The sequence below is a fragment of the Oncorhynchus tshawytscha genome, linkage group LG13, assembly GCF_018296145.1.
Source record: "Oncorhynchus tshawytscha isolate Ot180627B linkage group LG13, Otsh_v2.0, whole genome shotgun sequence".
Classification (NCBI taxonomy): domain Eukaryota; kingdom Metazoa; phylum Chordata; class Actinopteri; order Salmoniformes; family Salmonidae; genus Oncorhynchus; species Oncorhynchus tshawytscha.
This window is the reverse complement of record NC_056441.1, coordinates 38,676,612-38,703,459: the sequence shown is the minus strand read 5'-3', so window position 1 is coordinate 38,703,459 and position 26,848 is coordinate 38,676,612. Positions and strand designations below refer to the sequence as shown.

The window sequence follows — 26,848 nt, the reverse complement described above, 5'->3', positions numbered from 1 at the left end:
TCCTCTTTTAACTTCAACAGCTTATTCTGGCAATGCCTCCCCCTGAAGAAACATTGGTTTGAAACCCTTTCTACGCTCGGCACTAAAGTGACCGTGTGAAGATCTATCACTTTCACTCCTGGGGAGCAGGATTTCTTTTTGGCTCCTTGAAATGGACCTTGGTCCAAGTTTCAATGACTTGAGTTGTCCTTGAATTATTGAGGAAGTGGAAAGGGGATCTTGAGTGTATCTCTCCCGTAGCTGATTTATATCATTCAAACGTTGAATGCATCTGGAAGTGATCGGCTGAGTGATACGAAACATCTCACCCGATGTTATTTTAACTTTGATTTCATGTTTTTTGTTTGTCGTTAAAAGGCAAACTCGATGATCTCTCTTCTACAACTGAACATGCACACTTTCACAAACCAGGCAGTGATGGAATGGAGTGGGGATGCATTAATTGGCTACTTTCCAGCAACAAATACCCAAAGATCACAGGCAATCTGGTCCAATTCCCCCTTCTTTACAGGCCTGCCGGGGAAGTAATCCTTGGACAAACAGAAGCCACCTTTGACTGAGCAGGAATGTTATCAGTGCCTGCTCTTCCCTGGGCCGACCAGACTTCCACGGAGGGGAAAGATTGGGACGGCCTAATAATTCCCGAACAGCTGCTTGCTGCATCTACCCCCCAACAAGTTAAGGCGCCCATGCATCGAGGCGTGTGTGGTATCCTTTGTGGATTCTTTCATCAGTGGTGGCTGGAGTAGCATTTAGGGACAGCTCTCCTCTTGACAAGCAGTCAAGGCTTACGTGATTAAGATAGATCGACTGGCTGGGACACTTAATCCTCTGTTTGATGAGAAATGTTAACTGCATCCTGATGTTCCCGCACCTCTGTAATTGGGCTGAATTATCACTGTGTGCTGCCTCTTAAAACGTCTCCCCTAATTCGTATTATGTTGGTGTCCACCGGTTACTGTCACTTCTATTGTCAATCAACTGTTGACAAGATTATTGCATATTGTTCTTTCAGAATATTGAAGACGTGCAGGATGCAGGATTTTTTTGTTTCTCCTTTGTTTTTTTACCCCTTAAGATGAAAAAAAATGTCAGAGGTCAGCAGAGAATGCAAATGTGTCGGGGAAGAAACACGATGGTATTAGTGGTGATGGCAGATGCTTTCACACACTACCATTTTTACCATTTCAAAAGGACAAGAATTTGCTCTGCTCAAAGTTGGTTCAGCTCTAAGGCCAAATGTGCCCAAATGTTGAGCAAACTCACAATCCTAATGCAGCTGGTTGACTTATAATTGCACATTGAATTAACTTCAATGTTATTTTGTTGAGCAAACTCACAATCCTATTGCAACTGCTTGCGTTAAAATTGTACATTGAATCAACATTTTATTTTTATTTTTTTACAATGTATAGTCATGGTCCTCATTATGTGATATAATTTTTCTCCACGGAACAATGTTTTGCATGCCAATAGTTTTTCTTAATTTATATAGGTCATCATTCCCACAACCATTTACAGCCCACAGCTTATCTCAAGTTTTCGAGCAGTTTTTACCACTGAAATTCCTCTTCCCAGATACGAGATAAACCGAGTGATGTATAGTGATGTGTGTAGTTTCTGAGCAAAAGCCAACCAATTTATTTGGGAATTGATATGTGCATACCTCTATGTTTGTGCTTTACTAGTGTGATATACAACATACAGTAAGAAGCAATAACATCTCTCCTACTTTCCTAACTACAAACTCAACCAGCAGTTCATTGGAATGAAATGTTGGGTCATTTATAAAGAACGACCACTTCTCACAACCAGAGGACTGGAAAGAATACATTTCGGAGGTAGATGAAAAGCAGTAATACCGTTGAGAAACTTGCCCCAATAGCTTTTAAGATGGTGCTCCAATTACTAGTGAGCAGAGACCCCAGCACGCTAACGGGTATTGATGATGCTCAGTTAAATTAATCCCACAATTCCAGAGAAAACTATCAAATCTATTGTGCATTATGTGCAATTATTTGTTCACTTTGTGCCAACATTTTACAGACAAAAATAAACGATTGTGTGTTTAAGCAATTCATCATAGATTGGCCCTCCTAATCTCCTTGCAAAGTCACATTATTGTGAAAAAGTACAGCAGAGCTGCTTTTCCGAATGTAGAGTTTGTTTATTTGACTCATGTATTCATTTCAGAGAGATAGTTTATCTTTTCAACGATAAGGAGTCTAAGATTAACAATTCAGTTGCCAAGTGGTATCAGTGATGACTTCACAATTCATCAACGTCACAGTGAAACCATATTCCTGGTCATAAACACCTGACTGGCTTTACAAGTTGGAGGAAAAGGATGTGAGGAGTCGTACGCAACACAGGCATCTGTCTCTTAAACCCCTGATAGAGAGTACATTTGCTTAGTTCCCTTGCCTACAATTCTTGGCAAGCCTATCGACAAGTATATTTGTTGGTTGATTGCATTCCCAGTTGAATTCAATGAGCACTGCATTGCAAAATCATTATTTCTGTTTCCTGCAGTAGTGTAGCTTACCCAATTGTAAATCTGCCCTTGCCTGTTGAAAATCCAATTCGAAGGTTACCCATGAAAAATGTACAGAGCTTTGAAATAAAGATGTATACACAATTTTGCAAGGCAAAAGATACAGATCAGAAAATGGAAGATCTATTCCCTTTAACTAATCTATTCCCAATAATCAGTACGTTTTCACATTTATTTTTATTTTTATGTCTTTCATGTTAGTAAATCCTTTACTTATAGAAAATATCTGATGATTCCATTAACTCGCTTTCTTTATATTCTAAAGCTAGAGTGTGGACTAATGGAAAGTCCTGGGTGGCAGTACATAGAGGGAGCATTCTTCCGTCGTACTCTAGCAGTGGTCCTTACAGGCTTCCTGTCATTAAAGAGACAGCACACTGGAGAACTCTGGAGGACTGACATATTACGACCACGCATCGTGACGGATGCAGCGTGGAACGTAACTTGACATCTGTGGAGTTTTGCTCAGGGAGCACAGAGTTTTTCGGAGAAGTACCAAACACGGATCTTACACAAATAGATCAATGGTTAATATATACAGTTACGTAACAAAACAGCTTTATGGATGTAAATTGTTTATGGGATGTTGGTTATTTTGTCGGTATGGGACAGCCGTACAAAGGCTTTTAACTAGATTCCTCATGAGATTTGTTCAAGACCCTCTCCAAGATCTTAAACCATGAATACCAGAGTCGTAGCACACAGCTCCAGCCATAGAGCGCCCAGATAAATCCCTGACAATACTGTAAGAACTTTCATTAAGACAACCACGAGGAAACTCCAATTGAAAGCTGGAGAACATCACTCTCAAACGCACATACCTTTAAAGGGGTCACAAAAAAAAACCCATCAGAGCCAGACACAACAACACAGCCCTTGCGTAAACACAGACCGCTTCAATGCATACTCAGAAAGTAAACATAAAAGGACACCTGCACAAGCTTTCGACTATGACCACTTCTCCCTTACCTTCTGCAGCCACTGAGTGTAGTTCTCCATGACGTGCTCCATGTGTTGGATCTTCTGGGAAGCGAAGTCCTGTTCCAGGGGTGGAGCGTCTCTCTGCAGCGCATTGGCGCTGTTGAACTGTGTCGCTGCTTTCCCTTGTCGGCACGAATTCCCTCCGCTGCTGTCGCCCTCAGGTAGGATAAAGGTGTAGGTGCACTGTCCATGCTGGACTCTGTGGTACCTCCGATTACTGCTGCTACTACTTTCACTACTACTACCGCTGCTGCTGCTGCTGCTACCCGTGCTGCCACCTGTGCTGCCCTGTCCTACGCCGCTGGCACTGCCATCTGTCCCTTTTCTATGCTCCCCCACGCTGCAGCCCACTGCCACCAGTAGGGCTGCCAACGAAAGCAAGTGGCAGGCAAACTTGTTCCACAACATCATTCCAGCCTGGAGGAAAGGTTGAAAAAGTAAAGTCCTTTTATCGTTGGCTTCTGGATGACTTTTCGTCTGTTCAGCGGTCGGTCTTGGGCCAGTATTTCTTTTAGTGGATCAGAATGCTGTACGGATCCCAGTCGATGTAGAACACGTGTCATCCATCGTCGTGCTGGACCTCCTACTGTGAGAAGGTCTGGAGGGCATCTCCGGTGTGCTCACACACACACGTACACACTTACACACACACTCTTGTAATGGGCTGCTGGAGCGCTACGTGTCCGGTCAGAAGTCAGCCAGAAGTCCAGTCGTCCAGGGCTCGCCGCATACACGTGTTGCACCGTGACAGCTTGTGTGTTTATATAGATGGTCCTTTTTACACTGTATCAATGCAGCATGCACGTGTGCATGTATGTCTACATGTGTTAAATACAAGGGTCAGTGCATACGGATAGTGTCGTCAGACCTCCTCTTGTGTGACTGCTTTGCTCTTCCTCCTCCGTCTCTGCTCTGGTTTCCCTGTGTGACTAAACGACTGGAGCGAGGCTCACTAAAGACCAGCACCAGGCTTCCAGCACACTCTGAGCCTGCCCCTCACAGAGACTGCAGAGGAATGTGTGTTTATGGACGAGTCGCTCTCTCTCTCTCTCTCTCTCTCTCTCCCTCGTGTGTGTGTGTGTGTGTGTGTTTGTGTGTGTGTGTGTGTGTGTGTGTGTGTGTGTAAGGCAGAGAGGGACCCCAAGCACAGAGGATGTGCTCAGACTGCGAGGATTGGTTTACACGCTCTCTGACCTGAGGCTTGTGTGGTAGCCCTGCCCCTGTACACACTCAGTCTGTTCCCGTCTCCCCTGCACTACAGTACACAGCAGATGCCACAGGATTCTCACTGTCCACCACTCAACTATATAACACTCAACGATATAACACAGGGGTTCACAATGCTGTGTTGTATTTCCATGGTTTTTAGTAAATCGAGTTTTATCCCATTTAGGTGGTAAGAGAATTCAATGTTTACATACTTTATCATATTGAGTGAAGTGATATATCATATCTAATGTAATTCTTCTCCTCTCACCAAAAATAGCCACAACATGGTGCGAAACTCTGCAAAAGCTGTCAAAATACCAATCCGGGAGAGCTCTCCGTGTTTTAAGGAAAACAAAACCGAAATCCAAAAGTAGACAGAGGAATGTCTTCATCGGCAGCCAGCAAGGGAAGCCGAGGGAATAGTGTGGTGAAAGGCCCAGGGTCAAAGGTCAAGTCCCTATTATGGACAGTGTCCTGACATCCTTATGATTCAGGGAAGGCTATCAACAGATAGAGATGACCAGGCCCTCATCACTTCACTGTGGTCCAAACCACCCTGATGTGTGTGTGATAAAGTGTGTGTATTCTGTGATAGTGGATACAACCTAATGTTGGGCTCACAGTGTGGGAGAAGGAGGGGTGTGTGAGTTAATGCATGGAGGAGACCCAAGATAACAAACCCTGGCTACTCAAGACACGAAGCATGTGCAAACATTTCTGGGAAAACTGGGTACAGTTGATGAACTTCGCTGGTGTCCTAAAACATGGGTGTCCTGTTACAAAGTCCAAATGAACCAGGGAGTTCTTGAGTGTATTAAATCAAAACTACTAGCATTGCCATAAACCTGAGCTTAAATGCCATGCTGTCAAATAAGATATACTATCAAACAGTCCACAGCCCAGGGTTGGGCTCAATTCGAATGGAAGGAAGTCAATTAAAGGAAGTAGACTTCCAATTCAATTATTGAAAAAAGGTTCATCTATTTTCAATGACTTCTCAATAAACTGAAAAGGAGAAACTATATATCTCAAAAGTTACAAAATGTAGGAATTTTCACAATTTTCACTCTCAAATCAAATGTATTTGTCACATCTCATAAACAACAGGTGTAGACTAACAGTGAAAGGCTTTCTTCTAACAGTTCATAAACAACAAGTGTAGACTAACAGTGAAATGCTTTACTTGTCAAAGTTCATAAACAACAAGTGTAGACTAACAGTGAAATGCTTACTTGTCAAAGTTCATAAACAACAAGTGTAGACTAACAGTGAAAGGCTTTCTTCTAACAGTTCATAAACAACAAGTGTAGACTAACAGTGAAAGGCTTACTTCTAACAGTTCATAAACAACAAGTGTAGACTAACAGTGAAAGGCTTACTTCTAACAGTTCATAAACAACAAGTGTAGACTAACAGTGAAATGCTTTCTTCTAACAGTTCATAAACAACAAGTGTAGACTAACAGTGAAATGCTTACTTCTAACAGTTCATAAACAACAAGTGTAGACTAACAGTGAAAGGCTTACTTCTAACAGTTCATAAACAACAAGTGTAGACTAACAGTGAAATGCTTTCTTCTAACAGTTCATAAACAACAAGTGTAGACTAACAGTGAAATGCTTTCTTCTAACAGTTCATAAACAACAAGTGTAGACTAACAGTGAAATGCTTACTTCTAACAGTTCATAAACAACAAGTGTAGACTAACAGTGAAATGCTTACTTCTAACAGTTCATAAACAACAAGTGTAGACTAACAGTGAAAGGCTTACTTCTAACAGTTCATAAACAACAAGTGTAGACTAACAGTGAAAGGCTTTCTTCTAACAGTTCATAAACAACAAGTGTAGACTAACAGTGAAAGGCTTACTTCTAACAGTTCATAAACAACAAGTGTAGACTAACAGTGAAATGCTTTCTTCTAACAGTTCATAAACAGTTAGACTAACAGTGAAATGCTTTCTTCTAACAGTTCATAAACAACAAGTGTAGACTAACAGTGAAATGCTTACTTCTAACAGTTCATAAACAACAAGTGTAGACTAACAGTGAAATGCTTTCTTCTAACAGTTCATAAACAACAAGTGTAGACTAACAGTGAAATGCTTACTTCTAACAGTTCATAAACAACAAGTGTAGACTAACAGTGAAATGCTTACTTCTAACAGTTCATAAACAACAAGTGTAGACTAACAGTGAAATGCTTACTTCTAACAGTTCATAAACAACAAGTGTAGACTAACAGTGAAAGGCTTACTTCTAACAGTTCATAAACAACAAGTGTAGACTAACAGTGAAATGCTTTCTTCTAACAGTTCATAAACAACAAGTGTAGACTAACAGTGAAATGCTTTCTTAATGGCCCTTCCCAACAATGCAGAAAGAAAAAAAGAGAAATAATAGAAAAATAATAACATGAGTTATAAATACACAATGAGTAACGATAACTTAGCTATATACACAGGGTACCAGCACCGAGTCAATGTGCAGGGGTACGAGGTGATTGAGGTAGATATGTACATATACAATAGGTAGGGATAAAGTGACCAGGCAACAGGATAGATAATAAACAGTAGCAGCAGCGTACGTGATGACTCAAAAGACAGTCCCGGTAGCTATTTGGTTGAACTATTTAACTAACTATTTAGCAGTCTTGTGGCTTGGGAGTAGGTCCTGTTGGTTCCAGACTGGTGGATGAGTACCACTTGCTATGCGGTAGCAGAGAGAACAGTCTATGACTTGGGTGACAATTGTTAGGGCCTTCCTCTGACACCGCCTGTCATATAGGTTCTGCATGGGAGGGAGCTCGGCCCCAGTGATGTACTGGGCAGTAAGCAATACTCTCTATAGTGCCTTGGGGTCAGATGCAGAGCAATTGCCATACCAAGCAGTGATGTAGCCCGTTAAGATGCTCTCAATGTTGCAGCTGTATAACTTTTTGAGGATCTGAGGGCCCATGCTGAATCTTTTCAGCCTCCTGAGGGGGAAGAGGCATTGCCGTGCCTTCTTCACGACTGTGATGGTGTGTGGGGACCATGATAATTCCTTAGTGATGTGGACACCGAGGAACTTGAAGATCTCAAACCTCTCCACTTTCAATGTGGATGGGGGCGTGCTCAGCCCTCCGTATCCTGTAGTCCACGGTCAGCTCCTTTGTCTTGCTGACATTGAGGGAGAGGTTGTTGTCCTGGCACCACACTGCCAGGTCACTGACCTCTTCCCTATAGGCTGTCTCATCGTCGTTGGTGATCTGGCCAACCACCGTCGTGTCATCAGCAAACTTAAAGGTGCTACACATAGAATTTTTGGGACATTTTGCGTTGTCAGAAAGTGTACATAATATATCTGCCGCTAATAGTGGAATGATAATGTTTTACATTATTACTTACCCAGCAGTGTTGGGATTGGGTGTGATATTCGCCTAATGGTTTCTCCCACCGGATAGTCATCTGTTGTCAAAATGGGAAACTGTTCTGACTTTGTTTTGGTCCACCAACCTTAAGACAATGGTTTTGGTCCACCAACCTTAAGACAATGGTTTTGGTCCACCAACCTTAAGACAATGGTTTTGGCCCAACGTTTTGTTATTGAAAATATATTTACAACGATTTAGATGGTACAATGATTCCCTACAATATTCAGTGCTTCTTTTCTCACAATAACTGAAACCGTGTCGAATATTTGCAACCAGGAAATTACACAGCAATTTCCACTAAATAACACAGCCACATTATGACAACAGATTCCACCCCGGCAGGAGAAATCAGTGGTTGAATAAGTAGCAATACAGTAATACTGTGAAACAATATCATTCCACTATAACAGCAGATTTATAATAGACATTTTCTGAAATTACAATGCGCAAAAATATAAATAAATCCTGTGGAGCAACTTTAATGATGGTGTTGGAGTTGTGCGCAGCCATGGAGTCATTGGCCCAAGTGCCAATACATGTCGACTCTATAAAATTACGAAGTAGAAATGGTCATATCAGAAACAACTTCCTTTTATTCCAGCTTGTATTGGCATTGTCTGCCTTTCCATAACTCACAAGCTGTTTGTATTTACATCATCTTAATTGAGTTGTGTAATCTCAGATCTTAATTCTCATAGGAATGTAAACATGAAACATTACTGAGAAAACAAACGCTGTTTCAAAGCTACTACTGTCATTTTTCTAACTGTTGAGGTCCCAAGTTGGTCTTTCGCCATAACACTTTCTTTGACAAAATGGCTAACTTATGGCAATGAAGCACAGAATGGATTGTGTCAGTTTCTCAAGGCCCGAATACAGCTGTTCTAAATCAGTATCTGGCTCATGTTGTGCTTTTGGAAAAGAAATGAGCAACATTTATTTGGTTGTCTGTTGATTTTATCAATGTATATGTACACATACAAGACAAATATACAGTTGAAGTCGGAAGTTTACATACACTAAGGTTGGCGTCATTAAAACTTGTTTTTCAACCACTCCACAAATTTCAGAAGTTTACATACACTTAGTTGACTGTGCCTTTAAACAGCTTGGAAAATTCCAGAAAATGATGTCATGGCTTTAGAAGCTTCTGATAGGCTAACTGACATCATTTGAGTCAATTGGAGGTGTACCTGTGGATGTATTTCAAGGCCTACCTACAAACTCAGTGCCTCTTTGCTTGACATCATGAGAAAATCAAAAGAAATCAGCCAAGACCTCAGAAAGAAAATTGTAGACCTCCACAAGTCTGGTTCATCCTTGGGAGCAATTTCCAAACGCTTGAAGGTACCACGTTCATCTGTACAAACAATAGTACGCAAGTATAAACACCATGGGACCACGCAGCCGTCATACCGCTCGGGAAGGAGACGCGTTCTGTCTCCTAGAGATGAACGTACTTTGGTGCGAAAAGTAAAAATCTCAGTACAATAGCAAAGGGACCCTGTGAAGATGCTGGAGGAAACAGATACAAAAGTATCTATATCCACAGTAAAACAAGTCCTATATCGACATAACCTGAAAGGCTGCTCAGCAAGGAAGAAGCCACTGCTCCAAAACAGCCATAAAAAAGCCAGACTACGGTTTGCAACTGCATATGGGAACAAAGATCGTACTTTTTGGAGAAATATCCTCTGGTCTGATGAAACAAAAATAGAACTGTTTGGCCATAATGACCATAGATTATGTTCAAAGGAAAAAGGGGGAGGCTTGCAAGCCGAAGAACACCATCCCAACCGTGAAGCACGGGGGTGGCAGCATCATGTTGTGGGGGTGCTTTGCTGCAGGAAGGACTGGATCACTTCAAAATAGATGGCATCATGAGGCAGCAAAATTATGTGGATATAATGAAGCAACATCTCAAGATATCAGTCAGGAAGTTAAAGCTTGGTCGCAAATAGGTCTTCCAAATGGACAATGACCCCAAGCATACTTCCAAAATGGCAAAATGGCTTAAGGACAACAAAATCAAGGTATTGGAGTGGCCATCGCAAAGCTCTGACCTCAATCCCATAGAATATTTGTGGGCAGAACTGAAAAAGCGTGTGGGAGCAAGGAGGCCTACAAACCTGACTCAATTACACCAGCACTGTCAGGAGGAATGGGCCAAAATTCGCCCAACTTGTTGTGGGAAGCTTGTGGAAGATTACCCGAAACGTTTGACCCAAGTTAAACAATTTAAAGGCTATGCTACCAAATACTAATTGGGTGTATGTAAACTTCTGACCCACCGGGAATGTGATGAAAGAAACAAAAGCTGTAATAAATCATTCTCTCTATTATTCTGACATTTCACATTCTTAAAATAAAGAGGTGATCCTAACAGACCTAAAACAGAGAATTTCTACTAGGATTAAATGTCAGGAATTGTGAAAAACTGAGTTTAAACTGAGTTTAGTTGGATAAGGTGTATGTAAACTTCCGACTTCAACTGTAAATGCAAGACAATTCAAATCGAGACTACTGAATTGTCTATAAATATTAAGATTTAAAAAGATAAAAATGTAATTAAAAAAGTATTGTTATACCTGAAAGACAAGTTTCAATTGCCATGAAGGTATTACATTGTCTTCACATTTGCCTCCTACATCAATAGCACATTGTTTTCTTTTTACATTATGGAAGAAAGAAAACTGTTACAAAATGCACAAAGTGAGTTGAACTTAACTGAGGGTTATCTCCCAATAGAGGCTTAAGCAACTAATTCGTACCCACTTCAATAGCTTAAGACCCTTCGTACTTACCTGCTCCTTTAACGAGGCACATTTTAATGAATTACATAGTTGTGCAATCCAGTCAGAGTTCCACCGTGGTGCTGACACTATGAGGACAGAGAAGAGGCTTTAGCCCCTAATCCTCAGGTTTGTCATGGCAACCCTGAACCAGCGCCAGTGCCCATACCATTCATTGCAAGTGCTAATGCGGGCCATAACAGTGTATTATTCTCCTGTTTGGAGTTCTGAGTCCAGGGCAGACCTGTGAGCTCTACATATTCTCCTACTGAAGTACCCACAGTCGAGTCCCTCCGTGGTCTCAGGAGGCCGTAAAAGCAAATCACACAATGGCTGGCTGTGTTGACAGGAATCAGCGTGCAGACTTCACTTTTCACACTTGACGGTTGTGAGGTGAGAATTAGGGATTGAGGATGTGTGTGTGTTTGTCTTGGTGTGAATGTGAGTAGCTATGTGTTTGAGTAAATAATAACAATAATAATAATATTTAGGTGTCCATGACAGAAATAGGTACAGGTTGAGAATTTTAGCCAGGACAATGGGGTTAATAGCCCTATACTCTTGCGATAAGTGCCATGAGATTTTTAATGACAGAGAGTCAGGACACCCGTTTAACATCCCATCTTGAAGACGGCACCCTGCGCAGGGCAATTTCCACTTCACTGCCCTGGGGCATTGGGATTCAATTTTAAGACTAGAGGGAAGAGGGACCCCTATTGGACCTCCAACACCACTTCCAGCAGCGTCTGGTCTCCCATTCAGGGACCAACCCTTCTTAGCTTTAGAGGCAAGCAAGCAGTGGTATGCAGGGTGGTATGCTGAGAGAGGAGAGCTGTTCAACTACAACTAAATCCATAAGGGTACTTCAACAAGGCCTACAGTACAATGAGCTCACAATGTAAGCTCAAAATCCTTGAGGCAACAAATGAAGTGCCTCAATCTCACATGGATTTACTTGCAAGGGAATGCATATGAACGACTTAAGGATAGAAGTTGTTTACTCAACACACGAGAAAGAAAAGAACAGCCGAGAGACAAAGCGGGCATCTTGTCACAGGTTGGGCCTGGACCATGGATAACATGTCTCCGGATGAGAGTGACAAACAGACAGACAGACAGACATGTTTAGTCTGCCTCATAGAACCTTGGACTAATGACTTGATTGATTCTTTAAACAGCCCAATGTGGCACTTGCCTGGAGGGATGATGTCATCAGGGTGAGACGACCCGACGAGTGACTCCCCCAAGCCATTAACTCGAACGTGCTGCCATTCCTAGTTATCCCCTCCACTCTTGAGCCCGAACTCAACACCGGCACTGGGCTCTGTCCCCTGTCAAAGCAGTTCGGATCTCCCCTATCCTCCTCGGATGGCAAAGTTCAGGTCAAGTTTACGGAAAGGTAAAAAGTCCCCGCCTGTCAATTTTTACGAAGCGCTCTTTTATTGTAATTCTTGATTGAGACCTGAGTTCCTCTCGTTGTCATTGGTGGTGCCCAGATGTGGCAGTGTCACAGGAGGAATGTAAGGTAGGAGAGAATAACAGTCAACGGGGAAAACCACCCATAGCTCCATTAGCTGCGGCTTAGCCCCATGGTAGCATTTCAAAATAGAAAACAAAACATTCATAAACCTGGAAACTGACTAAATGAAAGAGCAAGAGAGTGATCAGACAGCAAAAAATACACATGTGTTTGACACATACAGTACCAGTCAAAAGTTTAGACACACCTACTCATCCGAGGGTTTTTGTTAATTTTTACAATTTCTACATTGTAGACTAATACTAAAAGCTAAAAGCAGCGGTTGTTGGCTGCTTTTCCTTCACTCTGTGGTCCGACTCATCCCAAACCATCTCAATTGGGTTGAGTTTTGGTGATTGTGGAGGCCAGGTCATCTGATGCAGCACTCCATCACTCTCCTTGGTCAAGTAGCCCTTACACAGCCTGGAGGTATGTTGGGTCATTGTCATGTTGAAAAACAAATGATAGTCCCACTAAGACGGGATGGCGTATCGCTGCAGAATGTTGTGGTAGCCATGCTGGTTAAGTGTGCCTTGAATTCTATATAAATCACTGACAGTGTCACCAGCAAAGCACTCCCACACCATCACACCTCCTCCTCCATGCTTCATGGTGGGAACTACACATCCGTTCACCTACTCTGCGTCTCACATAGACACAGCAGTTGGAACCAAATTTGGACTCAAAGGACGGATTTCCAACGGTCTAATGCCCATTACTTGTGTTTCTTGGCCCAAGCAAGTCTCTTCTTCTTATTGGTGTCCTTTAGTAGTGGTTTCTTTGCAGCAATTTGACCATGAAGGCCTGATTCACTCTGAACAGTTAATGTTGAGATGTGTCTGTTACTTGAACTCTGTGAAGCATTAATTTGGGCTATAGTTACTCCAATGAACTTACCCTCTGCAGCAGTGGTAACTCTGGCTCTTCCTTTCCTGTGGCGGTCCTCATGAAAGCCAGTTTGATCATAGTGCTTGATGGTTTTTGCGACTGCACTTGAAGAAACTTTAAACGTTTTTTACATTTTCAGAATTCTCTTTGCTTATTTGTTCTGTTCTTGCCATAATATGGATTTGGTCTTTTACCAAATAGGGCTATCTTCTGTATAACACCCCTACCTTGTCACAACATAACTGATTGGCTCAAACACATTTTTTGTAAATATTTTCTTAACTCTTTCTTGAACTGCGTTGTTGGTTAAGAGCTTTTAAGTAAGGATTTAATGGTAAGGTCTACTACACCTGCTGTATTTGGCACATGTGACAAATAAAGTTAGATTTGATTTTGATTAGAAATGAACCTTTAACAAGGCACACCTTCTAATTGAAATGCAATCCAGGTGACTACCTCATGAAGCTGGTTTAGAGAATGCCAAGAGTGTGAAAAGCAAAGTAGCCACTATTCAAGGCAAATGGTGGCTACTTTGAGGAATCTGAAATATAAAATACATCCTTTTTTTGGTTACTACATGATTCCACATGTGTTATAATTAATGGTTATGATGTATTCACTATTATTCTAAAATGTAGAACATAGTAAAAATAAAGAAAAACCATGGAATGAGTAGGTGTGTCCAAACGTTTGACTGGTACTGTGTATAATTGTGCGGCCTCTAAAAGCTTCTGTGATTTAGACCTCATGAGTACTTTCCCCTACAGCTCACCAGTTTAGCATTGTAGCTAAAGCAAACTGAAAGTTCAAGTAGTCATTCATCTTCAGGACTAAGAAGTTACAAAAGTCCACAGTATTTTGCTTGCTAACGCTGACATGTCAATTCAGCTATAATTCTGCAAATGCCCTGTTACAGCACCTGTACACATAACACAAACATGTGCTCTGTAGCCTCACAATACAAAGCAGGTACATACTGTAGCGCACTAAAGCCTAACTGTGAATACTTAGACTTCTGCAGCATGCATGGGACTCTTTACGAATCAGTTTGATCAGGATTGTCACATAGCAGTTTACATTATGTAACACGAGCCTGGCTTTTCATTTGCAATCAACAGGTTGACTGACCCTGTGCGAAAAACAAACGCGTAAACAAAGAATATGATCTCCGCTGCTTGTTTGCGAGGCAAGCAGAATTTGGCGCTACTTCAAGATATCTGCCATGTCATGCAGCTACTCTTTCCTCCATAATTTGAAAAGCAGAGTCAACACTTAACAATGTTTGTCTGCAGGTTAGCCTGGAGAAGGTTCCAGGTGGTTCACTGAAGTGTGGACAATCACTGCATATCCAGGGTGATTGGGTTTCCAGAGCAAACTTGTTTAGATCCCCCAATAGCTGTTAGCTTCTGTAATCTGCTTGATCTGGCTTGTATATTTTAACAAGTGGACGGTGCTGCAATGCTGTTATCTCGGCAAAGGGTGGAGGGACCCTTCAGAAGTGTTTACAGAAGATCACACTCCTCCATTCTCCCTAACAAGGCAACCAATGTCCCCCTAGATTTTACTTCCAGTTCCACCCACTGGGCAAAAACTGGTTGAATCAAAATTGTTTCCACGTCATTTTCACAAAAAAATGTAATGTGATGACGTTGAATCACTGATTGGATTTGCAAAAAGTCATCAACTTAAGGGAATGTTGTCTGTTTTTCACCCAACTTTCTGACAGGGGGAATTTTGGGGGAGATTTCGTGTTGAATTCATGTTAACTGACAACTCAACCAAATGTAAATCAAAACTAGATGTTGAACTGATGTCTGTGCCCAGTGGGCAGGGCCTAAACAAATGCTGACCTACCTACCTACATAAAGACGATCTCTAGAGATTACACTTCAATAGTCTAGGTCTGCTTCAAGAGGACCCCACCTCATACCTCTGCATTGAGTTAATGTCCCATTTAAGTGACATTTTGGGAAAAACATCTCCAAGATTATAGCAATGGACTGCATGCATGAAGTGCAACTGGCACCTGATGAAAGCTGATACCTGTTGATATCAGACTTGCTTTACCTGTAAAACAAATGATTCTAACAAAGAAATCTTAATTGTAGCCCCTTCATTTTAGCATTTCATTCAGTGCCCCTTCAACATCAATGATTTTCTCTGAATAAATACCTCATCCACTTCATCAATACACTGAGATTATTCTCTGTGATTGTCTATATAGCCTACTACTCTTTGTCCCTAGTGTTTGTCAGCCTTCCACAACATTATCAACCCTGCAACCTGATCCACCATGGGGAATAGATAGCAATGCAGCCGTAATTAGCCCTAACTCATTTAGCTGGCTTCTTGGACCACTGTTTGACACAAGTCATGATGTGTGTGCCCCAAAGTCACTGTCATGATGTGTGTGGCCCAAAGTCACTGTCATGATGTGTGTGGCCCAAAGTCACTGTCATGATGTGTGTGGCCCAAAGTCACTGTCATGATGTGTGTGGCCCAAAGTCACTGTCATGATGTGTGTGCCCCAAAGCTTTTTGTCATTGTCAGCCTCTGATGCAATGGCCAACGTGTTCATCAGACGGACGTAACAAGCCCAGGTATCTTTCTCCTTACTCTCCTAATTTCCCCATTGGCAAGCTGTGTTTGCACGCTTCATTTTGAATGCAGCCAACACGCTGCCATTTGTTACGTTGTATTTTCTTCTGCAGTCATGGGACTGGTCGTTCTAACATGGGAAAAGAGCATGAGATCATCAAATGGTTATTGTCTGGACCCACACTACCTATGGAACAACAACAACACATATCAAGTCAAAGAGTGTGTGTGAGGGTGGATGAGATCACCTACGCGAGCGCAATAAATGTGTCCACCTATAGCACTTTGCCTTTCGTCTATTCAATCAATATCCAACTGTTCCTGACTCAAATGTAGTTCCCTCTCAGGTTCACTTACTGGGATATAAAAAGCACTGAAGTGGTGCTGAAACACGGAAGTCGCACACAGTTAGCCACAGATAGAGTTCATGTGCGTGTTCATCCTCTTCTAGTTCTCCCAAGCCTCCGTTGTCTTGGCAGAGCATGCCTGTGTTTTCGTAACACACTCAGAGAAGCAGGATGATACATGGTGGTCTATCAACCCCCTGAGATCAATAGGAATAGGGATGGGTAAATCTCAGGTTTACTTACAGTGCACTTCTCTTCTCTGGCTTCCAACAGAGGAATGATGGCGGTAGAAAATCTGACAAGGCCTTGTCTGTTTCTCAGTCTGTTTCTCAGTCTGCTCCAGCCATCACCTATTATGGGTTGTTTGCAGATATCATGAGGTATGTTGCAGCCAACACCAGACAGAGCATGGGTTTTTTTCTCAATTCTGTCACCATGGTAATCCTATAATGGAGAGATTGGGAGTCCAAAAATGTTCACAATGTAATTAGCTTGTCGGGAAACGTACAATATGAGGACTCATGTACAACAGACGCATCTTACTTACTGTGGTTGATGTAACAACTATAAAAGTTATGTTGCTGTAGATCTGTTTGGATCTGATGAAAACATATCTGCTACTTAGATAATGTCCTTCTTGTAGCAAGGCCAAAAGTTATCAAGTTAATATGCAAGATGTTCCAGCCTTGTTCTTCTCATGTGATTAAATGTTTCTAAAGGGCTATGATAATCATCCTATCCATCTTCTGGGGTTATGTTGTTCATCAATAAACGTTTATTTGAAAAGTCGTGAGTTAAGGCTTCCTAAAACATCCTTCATTTACAAAGCCCCTCATTTATGAAAACATACAGTGGCTAGAAAAAGTATGTGAACCTTTTGGAATTACCTGAATTTCTGCATAAATTTGTCATAACATTTTATCTGATCTTCAACTAAGTCCCAACAATAGACAAACATAATTTACTTAATCTAATAACACACAAACAATTCTACATTTTCATGTCTTTCTTGAACACACCGTGTAAACATTCACAGTGCAGGGTGGGAAAAGTATGTAAAACCTGTGGATTTAATAACTGGTTGACCCTCCTTTGGCAGCAATACCCTCAACCAAATGTTTTCTGTAGTTGTAGATGTCTGGTGTGAACTGCTCTCTTGAGATCATGCCACAGCATCTCAATCGGGTTGAGGTCAGGACTCTGACTGGGCCACTCCAGAAGGCGTATTTTCTTCTGTTGAAAGCCATTCTGTTGTTGATTTACTTCTGTGTTTAGGGTCGTTGTCCTGTTGCATCACCCAACTTCTGTTGAGCTACAGATGGTGGACACAAAAGGGAAAATGGCTACCTAAATATAATCCCCAATCAGAGACAACGATAAACAGCTGCCTCTGAATGGGAACCATATCAGGCCACCATAGACATACAAATACCTAGACCTACAAAACCCCTAGACATGCAAAACCCCTGGACAATACGAAAACTAGCATACCCACCCTCGTCACACCCTGACCTAACCAAAATATAAAGAAAACAGAGATATCTGAGGTCAGAGAGTGACAGTAATACATCTAAAAGAAATGCTGACCACAAACTGCTGTTTTATGTCATGTTTTATGTGCTGAAAATGTACACATTTGTTCTCTGGAAAAAATGTCAATTGCAAGTATTCAGACCCCTTGACTTTTTCCACATTTTGTTACGTTACAGCCTTATTCTAAAACGTATTATATTGTTTTTTTTTTAACTTATCAAACTACACACAATACACCATAATGACAAAGCAAAAACCTTTTTTTTAGATTATTTTGCTAATTAATTACAAATAAACAACAGAAATATCACATTTACATAATTATTCAGACCCTTTACACAGTACTTTCTTGAAGCACCTTTGGCAGCGATTACAACCTTGAGTCTTCTTGGTTATGACATCACAAGCGTGGCATAACTATATTTGAGGAGTTTCTCCCACTCTTCTCTGCAGATCCTTCTCCAGCTCTGTCAGGTTGGATGGGGAGCGTCGTTTCACAGCAATTTTCCTGGTCTCTCCAGAGATGTTTGATCTGGTTCAAGTCCGGGCTCTGGCTGGGCCACTCAAGGACATTCAGAGACTTGTCCTGAAGCCACTCCTACATTGTTTTGGCTGTGTGCTTAGGGTTGTTGTCCTGTTGGAAGGTGAACCTTTGCCCCAGTCTGAGGTCCTGAGCACTCTGGAGCAGGTTTTCATCAAGGATCTCTCTGTAGTTTGCGCCGTTCATCTTTCCCTCGATCCTGACTAGTCTCCCAGTCCCTGCCGCTGAAACACATCCCCACAGCATGATGCTACCACCGCTATGCTTCACCTTAGGTTTGGTGCTCGGTTTCCGGTTCTTGGTCCCCTCCCTGACCAAGGCCCTTCTCGACCAAACTGATTGCTCAGTTTGGTCGGGCAGCCAGCTCTAGGAAGAGTCTTGGTGGTTCCAAACTTCTTCCATTTAGGAATTATGGAGGGCATTGTGTTCTTAGGGACGTTAAATGCTGCAGAATGTTTTGGTACCCTTCCACAGATCTGTGCCTCGACACAATCCTGTCTTGGAGCTCTACAGACAATTCCTTCAACCTCATGGCTTGGTTTTCGCTCTGACAAAACATAGTGGAATCCATTTTAGAATAAGGCTGTAATGAAGCAAAATGTGGAAAAAGTCAAGGTGTCTGAATACTTTCTGAATGCACTGTATGGCAACCAAGCCAGCCTGTCTTTCATGTTTTCAGACACAAGCAGTGGGATGATGAAACATTTGTGAATCCTGTATCCATTTACAGTTGGCTTACTGGACTGTATAAGGCCTCAGTAGTATTCAGACACCCCAACTGCATTAGAATGGCTCACTGTAGAACATTTTAAAAAGTGGATACACTGTTGAGGGTTTTGAGGGAAATGTAAGTAGTCGTTGGAAATTAGAGGGACATATGTGACTTGTTTTAGGAAACTAGGCGTATATCGCATGCTACCACTTCACAGGAGGGCCATTTGAACGTACATTTTTTATCAAAATGCGTTTTGTGGCAGAAATGGCTTCTGGAACATGTCAACTTTCATGTGCCTTAATAACAAACTTGTATTCCATCCATAAATATGAATTAAATTGTCGAATTACTAGCCTAGTTGGTTTATCCATGGAAAGACGGGAATCGTCTCCCATTAGCCATAATTGAAAGAGATAATGCAGGCATCAGGTAAAAAGAGAAATTAGACTCTAATTACATTGTACCTGCCTCTGTAATTACCTTGTACCTGCCTCTGTAATTACATTGTACCTGCCTCTGTAATTACATTGTACCTGCCTCTGTAATTACATTGTACCTGCCTCTGTAATTACATTGTACCTGCCTCTGTAATTACATTGTACCTGCCTCTGTAATTACATTGTACCTGCCTCTGTAATTACCTTGTACCTGCCTCTGTAATTACATTGTACCTGCCTCTGTAATTACCTTGTACCTGCCTCTGTAATTACATTGTACCTGCCTCTGTAATTACATTGTACCTGCCTCTGTAATTACCTTGTACCTGCCTCTGTAATTACATTGTACCTGCCTCTGTAATTACCTTGTACCTGCCTCTGTAATTACATTGTACCTGCCTCTGTAATTACATTGTACCTGCCTCTGTAATTACCTTGTACCTGCCTCTGTAATTACCTTGTACCTGCCTCTGTAATTACATTGTACCTGCCTCTGTAATTACATTGTACCTGCCTCTGTAATTACCTGCCTCTGTAATTACCTTGAATAAGGAACACTTATTCAGTGGTGTAAAGTACTTAATAAGTAAAAATACTTTAAAGTACTTCTTAAGTAGTTTTTTGGTTATCTGTATTTTACTTTACTGTTTCTAATTTTGACAACTTTAATTCACCACATTCCTAAAGAAAATAATGTACTTTTTACTCCATATGTTTTACCTGACACACAAAAGTACTTGTTACATTGTGAATACTTAGCAGGACAAAATGGTCCAATGCACACACTTATCAAGACAACACATGGTCATCCTTTCTGCTTCTGATCTGGCGGACTCACTAAACACAAATGCATCTTTTGTAAATTATGTCTTAGTGTTGGAGCGTGCCCCTGGCTATCGATACATTTTAAAAACAAGAAAATGGTGCCGCCTGCTTTGCTTAATAGGAATTTGAAATGATTCGTACTTTTACTTTTGATACTTAAGTATATTTAGAACCAAATACTTTTAGACTTTTACTCAAGTAGTATTTTACTGGGTGACTTTTACTTTTTACTTGAGTAACTTTCTATTAAGGTATCTATACTTTTACACAAGTATGACCATTGGGTACTTTTTCCGCCACTGCACTTATTTTAAGTTGGAACCCATTGTTATACTATCAAAAGTAGTTGCTATAACTTACACATTAGCTATTTAAAATTGGCCTCACTAAAGGAAGGAAACATATTGGGCTTGGGCTCACATCCGCTCACACTCACACCGCCACAATAAAGAAGCCCCTGGCTCTATTACTATACTTTTGGTTATGAGATGCACCAATGACTTATTCATAAGTTTTCATGAAAAATGGACGAGTTGAGAACATGTGCAAGAAATGACATCATAACATGTCCATGTAACTACCAAGACGTAATCACCACAATAGTCTATTTTGGTGTGTCTCTTCTCGTATCTCCATGTAAATCCATAGAAGCAAAACGCAGATGTTGTGGCCGTGCACTCTCCTGTTCTCCCTGGCCTGACCTTAGCCATTCACTGTCACCAGACCTGCGAATTCCTATGTGATAGTAGAGATAGCTACTGGTATAAAAATAATACCCAGTTAGATAGCCATGTACAGGGGGACAGGTGGAGTAGGCACTAAAAGTGCTGACTGGCTGACACGTCAGATAGTTTCAATGACATGCCTTTCTTGGTGCCTGTAGCAGGCAATGATTAGTGTCACACTCAACCTACACCTGTGTGTGTGTGTGCGTGTGTGCGTGTGCGCGCGCGCGTGTGTGTGTGTGTGTGTGTGTGTGTGTGTGTGTGTGGTGTGAGCGAGTGAGTGTGTGTGTGTGTGTGCGTGTGTGCGTGTGTGTGTGTGTATGCGTGCATGTGTGTATGCGTGTGTGTGTGTGTGTGCGTGTGTGCGTGTGTGTGTGTGTGTGTGTATGCGTGTGTGTGTGTGTGTGTGTATGCGTGCATGTGTGTCTGTGTGCAAGAACTACTGTTATCATCCCAGGTTCATTAAGGGCCTGGCTGAGTTTACCACTTACAGGTAGTGAATTACAATGGTTTTATTTATGGGTGTAGAATTTTGATCTGCATTGGCTGTGTTTGTGGTCGATGTAACATTGAATCAATCTCCAAGTGTAACCCGACAAACATGAACCGGTCAATGTGAGCTATCATTGACACTCCCTCACTCTGTTTTGACATCTCCTCCACATCTCTTCAATGCTATTGTGCATTCTTGCAGTAACTCGGAGTGATTCAATTGTTTTGCTTGTGTTTTCGCTCTCCCTTCACCAGATCGATGACCCTTTCTGTAACAGACCTGCCCATGTTTCGCGAAAGGAAATCATTTTAGCTCTAGTGTTTTTGCCAAATGAGCAATTTATTTGTCTCTCTCTGTGTTGGGCCCTTGGATAGATGTTTGGGAAGCTCAGGTACAGTCAATGTATTTCTATGCCTAACCTTTTGACCATGTTGAGTAGTTAAGGGATAGCTCCGAACTACAATGTCTTGAGGGCCACAGGTTTTGTATTGAACCTAGAACACAGCCATATCAAAGAGGAACTGCAGAAAGATTGTTCTGAAATCTGAAGCTGCGGAATAACAATGGACACTTGAACTGGATATGTATGGGCAAAAGCTGATATGTACGGGCAAAAGGATATTTACTTCTTAGAAAAACACACAAAGCATCTAAAAGCAACCCAAGACAGGAATATTAAATTGCTCAGATAAGTTGCATACAGCAAAATCCAAATGAAGCTCTCTTGCACCGAATGATCTTCTTGTAAGGCATGTGAAGTGGTGACCACCCATTGAAGCTCTGATAGTACAACACAGCTGAGAAGCTCTGCCACGCTTGGGACTATGTCAAACTGTAAGGTTTTCAAATGCATTTAGGAGAACTACAGCATGAGCTTATTCTTATGATAAGACCTCCGTGAAAAAAAGCCTAGACACAGGATGACCACATCCCTACGTGTACTCGTAAAGCTCTTTGACAAGAAGCCAAAGTAATCATTTGTGTCTCTCATTGCGAGAACACCTTTCGGCTTCTTTAAGATTGTGTGTGTGGTGTGGAGAGTCAAAGCGATGTAAATGAATACTGTAACACACTGACGACAGCAGCAGGTTGACAAGACTTTTGGATTATGGGAGGCATTTATGGAACCAAACTAAAATAATGAGAACAAGATGGCGGACATTGAGCCCAGGCCGACCATAAGTAGAGTATTTCCACATAGGGAAGTCAGAGCTGATTTCTCTTATTCCCTGACTGTGGAAAGGGTCTGTAAAGTCTCATTGCGTCATGGTTGGCGGCACTTGCTTCACTGATCTGCAACCTGGTGAGGTAAGGGATGTGAGTGACAGAGTTTAAAGAGGACCTTAAACACCTTGCAGAAGTAGGGCCATTAGCTGCATATTAAAAAGGCAACTAATAAAACAGTCAGCTTGACGTGTCTTCAGCCAACAGCAAGTTATCCTCTGTGTGATTTGTGGGGATAAGTAACAGCCATCACCTTTCAGGAACACTCACAGTGGTACAAGCCAGACCTCGCTATACTCCTCCACGCTTTCCTTTACGATGTGAAGTAACTGTAGTAAATGGGAAAAGGCCATTTTGTGGGGTTGGATTCTTCACATACTGACTAAAGGTTTATACACCAATTTCACCATCAAAGTCAATTTATGGTTGCCTTTAATCTACGTAATTTCTGTTTACATGGCTGCTAATTTGCCCTAATCAATTTCATGTCAAGTCATTAGGGTGGAAGGTGAAGGAAAAGAATAAGCTTGGCCACGCTATGTATATGTTTACCGTGAGACTGTCACATCAAATTTGGCCAGAAGTGCTCCAATGGTTTACATCACGTCACTTTGTTGTATGGCTCAGGAGGCCAACAATAAACACAATCAATGGAGCTCCCTCTCTCTCTGTGCCTCAGGATAGGCGAGTAAGGCCTTCAGCAGTTCTCTGAGTGTATGTCTATGTACTTGTCACGCACTGAAGTCACTATTAGCTCGTACAAATAAATGAGAACTCATTTCCATGAAGGGGAGTGAAAGCACCAGCACATGGTGTGCGACCTTTCTGACCCAGGGTTTGACCAGCTTGCCGACTGCGGTGGTTCTGTTTGTTGATCCTAATTTTCTAACAGTTTACAGAACTGGCGACTGGTTATGCAGTGTCGTTTCCCCGTTTTCACAGATGGGCAGACGGCGGGCACGGCTAGCGCACATTCTCTGCTTGTTCAACCGTGCCTCAGTGACAGCCACCCGACGCTCTGTACTGAGTGAAGCCCATGTGTAGTTAGCAAGGAAAACAGCTGACAAAGCTTGAAATGTGGATTCCAACTCTAATATGTTCTTTAGGAGTAATCACCCTGGGTTATTGTAATAAGTCTGTTATAATGATCTTATCCCTACTTTGTTGAAAATGAAGACAGCTATCCGCTAATCATATATTCAACGACACGTTACAACTGCCATTCTATTCCCACGTGAAGTCAATTTCAAGATTCTTTTTAGTTTAAGTAATATAGCAGTAGGCAACATATGGTTGTGTGGATTTGTGAATATTGATGATGCAGTACAAGCAAATGCAGGTGAGTTGTAGTAATAAGTGACATTATTAAAAGATTTCCAAACAGATCCTTTCCATTCACCATATACTTTCTCTTGACTTTGGTCAGACTTCCTTTTCAAGGATATGGTTAGAAGCCAGAAAACTTGATGTAAAACGTGTAAATCGGGTTTCAGGGGGAAATAAGATGATTGAGAAGGAAATACTGAATTAGAAATGCAGCCAGAGACTGAGTGTGGTTTTGTGGACAATGTTTTGTCTTTTTTTTCTGCTGAAGGCTTTTGGCATGCCAAACCTCAGGTTGTGGGAAGGCAGAAAAATATAGCATTAGCAGTATTATGATAAATAAAAACTAATAGAGGATTTCATAAAGTCGGCCAAAAACTGAATTTGGCTGTGTCTGTTACCATTACAAACATATGTCTCCATGTAGGAAACAGTCTTCTCCTATGTGTAAAGGTGGTGTTGTTGTGCCCTTAAAGGAAATGTAAATGGTGAACTGAAACAACTTTTACTTGAAGACATTGTTGTCATGGAATATGACTCACCATGATGGAACATGGCAGCCATTTTGTTTTCACTAACAACAGACTGGGGTCATGTTTTGGGGAAGAGGATTGAGCCATGTCAGAGATAGTTAGATCAGGTGGATGCTGAAATGGAGGACTAAGGATGTCAACGTTATGAAAAAAAGGAACAGTTGATACGTTAACTGCAACAAGAGGTCATCTCAAACCTCCAACTTCCTTTCTTTTTTTATACCCCCTTTTCCTCCCCAATTTTGATCTTGTCTCATTTCTGCAACTCCCCAACGGGCTCAGGTCGAGTCATACATCCACTGAAACATGACCCGCCAAATCATGCTTCTTAACACCCACCCGTCGCACCAATGTGTCATAGGAAACACTGTTCAACTGACGACCAAGGTCAGCCTGCAGGCGTCCGGCGCGCCACATGGAGTCGCTAGAGCGCGATGAGCCAAATAAATCCCCCCTGGCCAAACCCTCCCCTAACATGGACGACGCTGGGCCAATTGTGCACCACTCTATGGGATTCCTGATCACGGCTGGTTGTGATACAGCCCAGGATCGAACACCTCTAGCACTGTGATGCAGTGCCTTAGACCGCTGGCCACTCGGGAGGCTCTCCTTGTTTGTTTTGAAAAAATAAGAGAAGTTGTTGTGCTGAAACTGAGTTACAGCCTGTCGGGCCACAGGTAATGTCTCCCAATATACAATGACCATCAAAGGGTTGAAAGGTCATCACTACTGAGTTTGTCTGTGTATCACTTCCAAGCTTAAGTTGGGTTTAAAACCACTAAGTTGTCTTTGGTGTGGAATTAACATTCCACTTCTCATGGAATGTAGAAAATGTTACTGAATGTCCATGGTTCCTGCAGCAAGGGGACAGTATTGAGAAGGTTGAAGATAATGTCGAAGCTCACTCGGTGCCAAGTTTGTTGGTCTTGTCTGTTAAAATAACATACTTGCACACATTGTTACCAACTATATGAACCAAGACTATTTTGTAAACCCATCACAAGCTGTTGAAACGATGATATTTGAGGAAATGTGTGATTTACTGATCTAGGTCCATATCTTACTTAAAAATGTATCCAACCACACAACGCAACACTTATCATGCTTCTTTCTAATGATGCAATGGGTTCCAGAGATACTATTTTGTGCCAGATATACTATTTTGTGCCAGAGATATTATTTAGTGCCAGAGATAATATTGCCCAAATTGAATATGTATGCATCCGGACCCTCCAAACTGATAATGAACAGCGGATGTGCGCAAAATGAAAACGTGTATATCATCTATAGCTTGTCTATCACACCACACTATATTGAGCATGTCACATTCTGTTGGACACTCGCCAGCCTTTCAACATTACATCCAACTCCTGCTGACTCTTAACATGCTAGCTCACTCTTTCTTCCTGTCCTGCCACTGTGAGGGAGAGTGGGAGAGGTCTCGTGCTAAGCACCTTCATATGCTGTGTGCCCGTTGCCAAGAAAGCTCTCAACACAAGGAGAATAGCCTGGAGCGATGAGCTCCTCTGGACCAGGGTCCGGGTTCGTCTGTCACTGCCACTTTGTCGGGTGACGCACCTTCCCCCGTTAGCACTGAAGAAGAGGATGATTGGTGAAGGCACAGAGCCACACCTGGGAGTATGACAGAGAGGCTCCATAGAGGTCTCCGTTATGACATGTACTGCGCTCAGCAGGCGGCGAGACGGGCAGGTGGATCAACAGACTCCGAGAGTAAGCTGACCCTCTCCTTGGCAATGCAACGTAGGGGATATCACAGGAGATGATAAATCTGCCGTCCTTTGACCCCCGTCCTTCCCGCCAAAGCGATATGTTTTTGATTACAGTAATAAAGTACTCTTGAGGGGATTGCAACACTAAACAGCCATAAATCCAGGTCAGAACAAACTGTCAGCGGTATCTAAAAGGGTCTTAATGGCAGACTTGAATCTCTACGTCAGGGGTAGGCAACACTGGTCATGGAGTACCGCAGGCACTTCACGTTTTTGATTGAACTGACCTGGAATAACAGGTGTGTTGAATTTAGGCAATCACTGAACTGATCAATTAGCTCAGTTGGTCAGGTGGGAACCGACTCTGACACTTACATTGGATTCTACTTTGTTGGCTGATCACCAACATGGCTTTTGACCTTTGTATTGAGAACATGGTCATGATAGGGGATTGGATAGCGCCAAAA

General features: G+C 42.0%; 1 protein-coding gene across 2 annotated transcripts in view; it reads right to left on the bottom strand.

The window, feature by feature from the left end:
- Positions 1-4,568, bottom strand: part of LOC112264890 (angiopoietin-1) — a 58,366-nt gene extending 53,798 nt beyond the window's left edge. The window contains exon 1 of one of the 2 annotated variants that reach the window (XM_024441792.2): positions 3,524-4,568. In XM_024441792.2, coding sequence (XP_024297560.2) covers positions 3,524-3,946 — 423 coding nt within the window. In that variant the 5' untranslated portion in view covers positions 3,947-4,568. The remainder of the gene's footprint in view (positions 1-3,523) is intronic. The other variant, XM_024441791.2, reaches the window with a different exon arrangement.
- Positions 4,569-26,848: the final 22,280 nt, after the last annotated feature.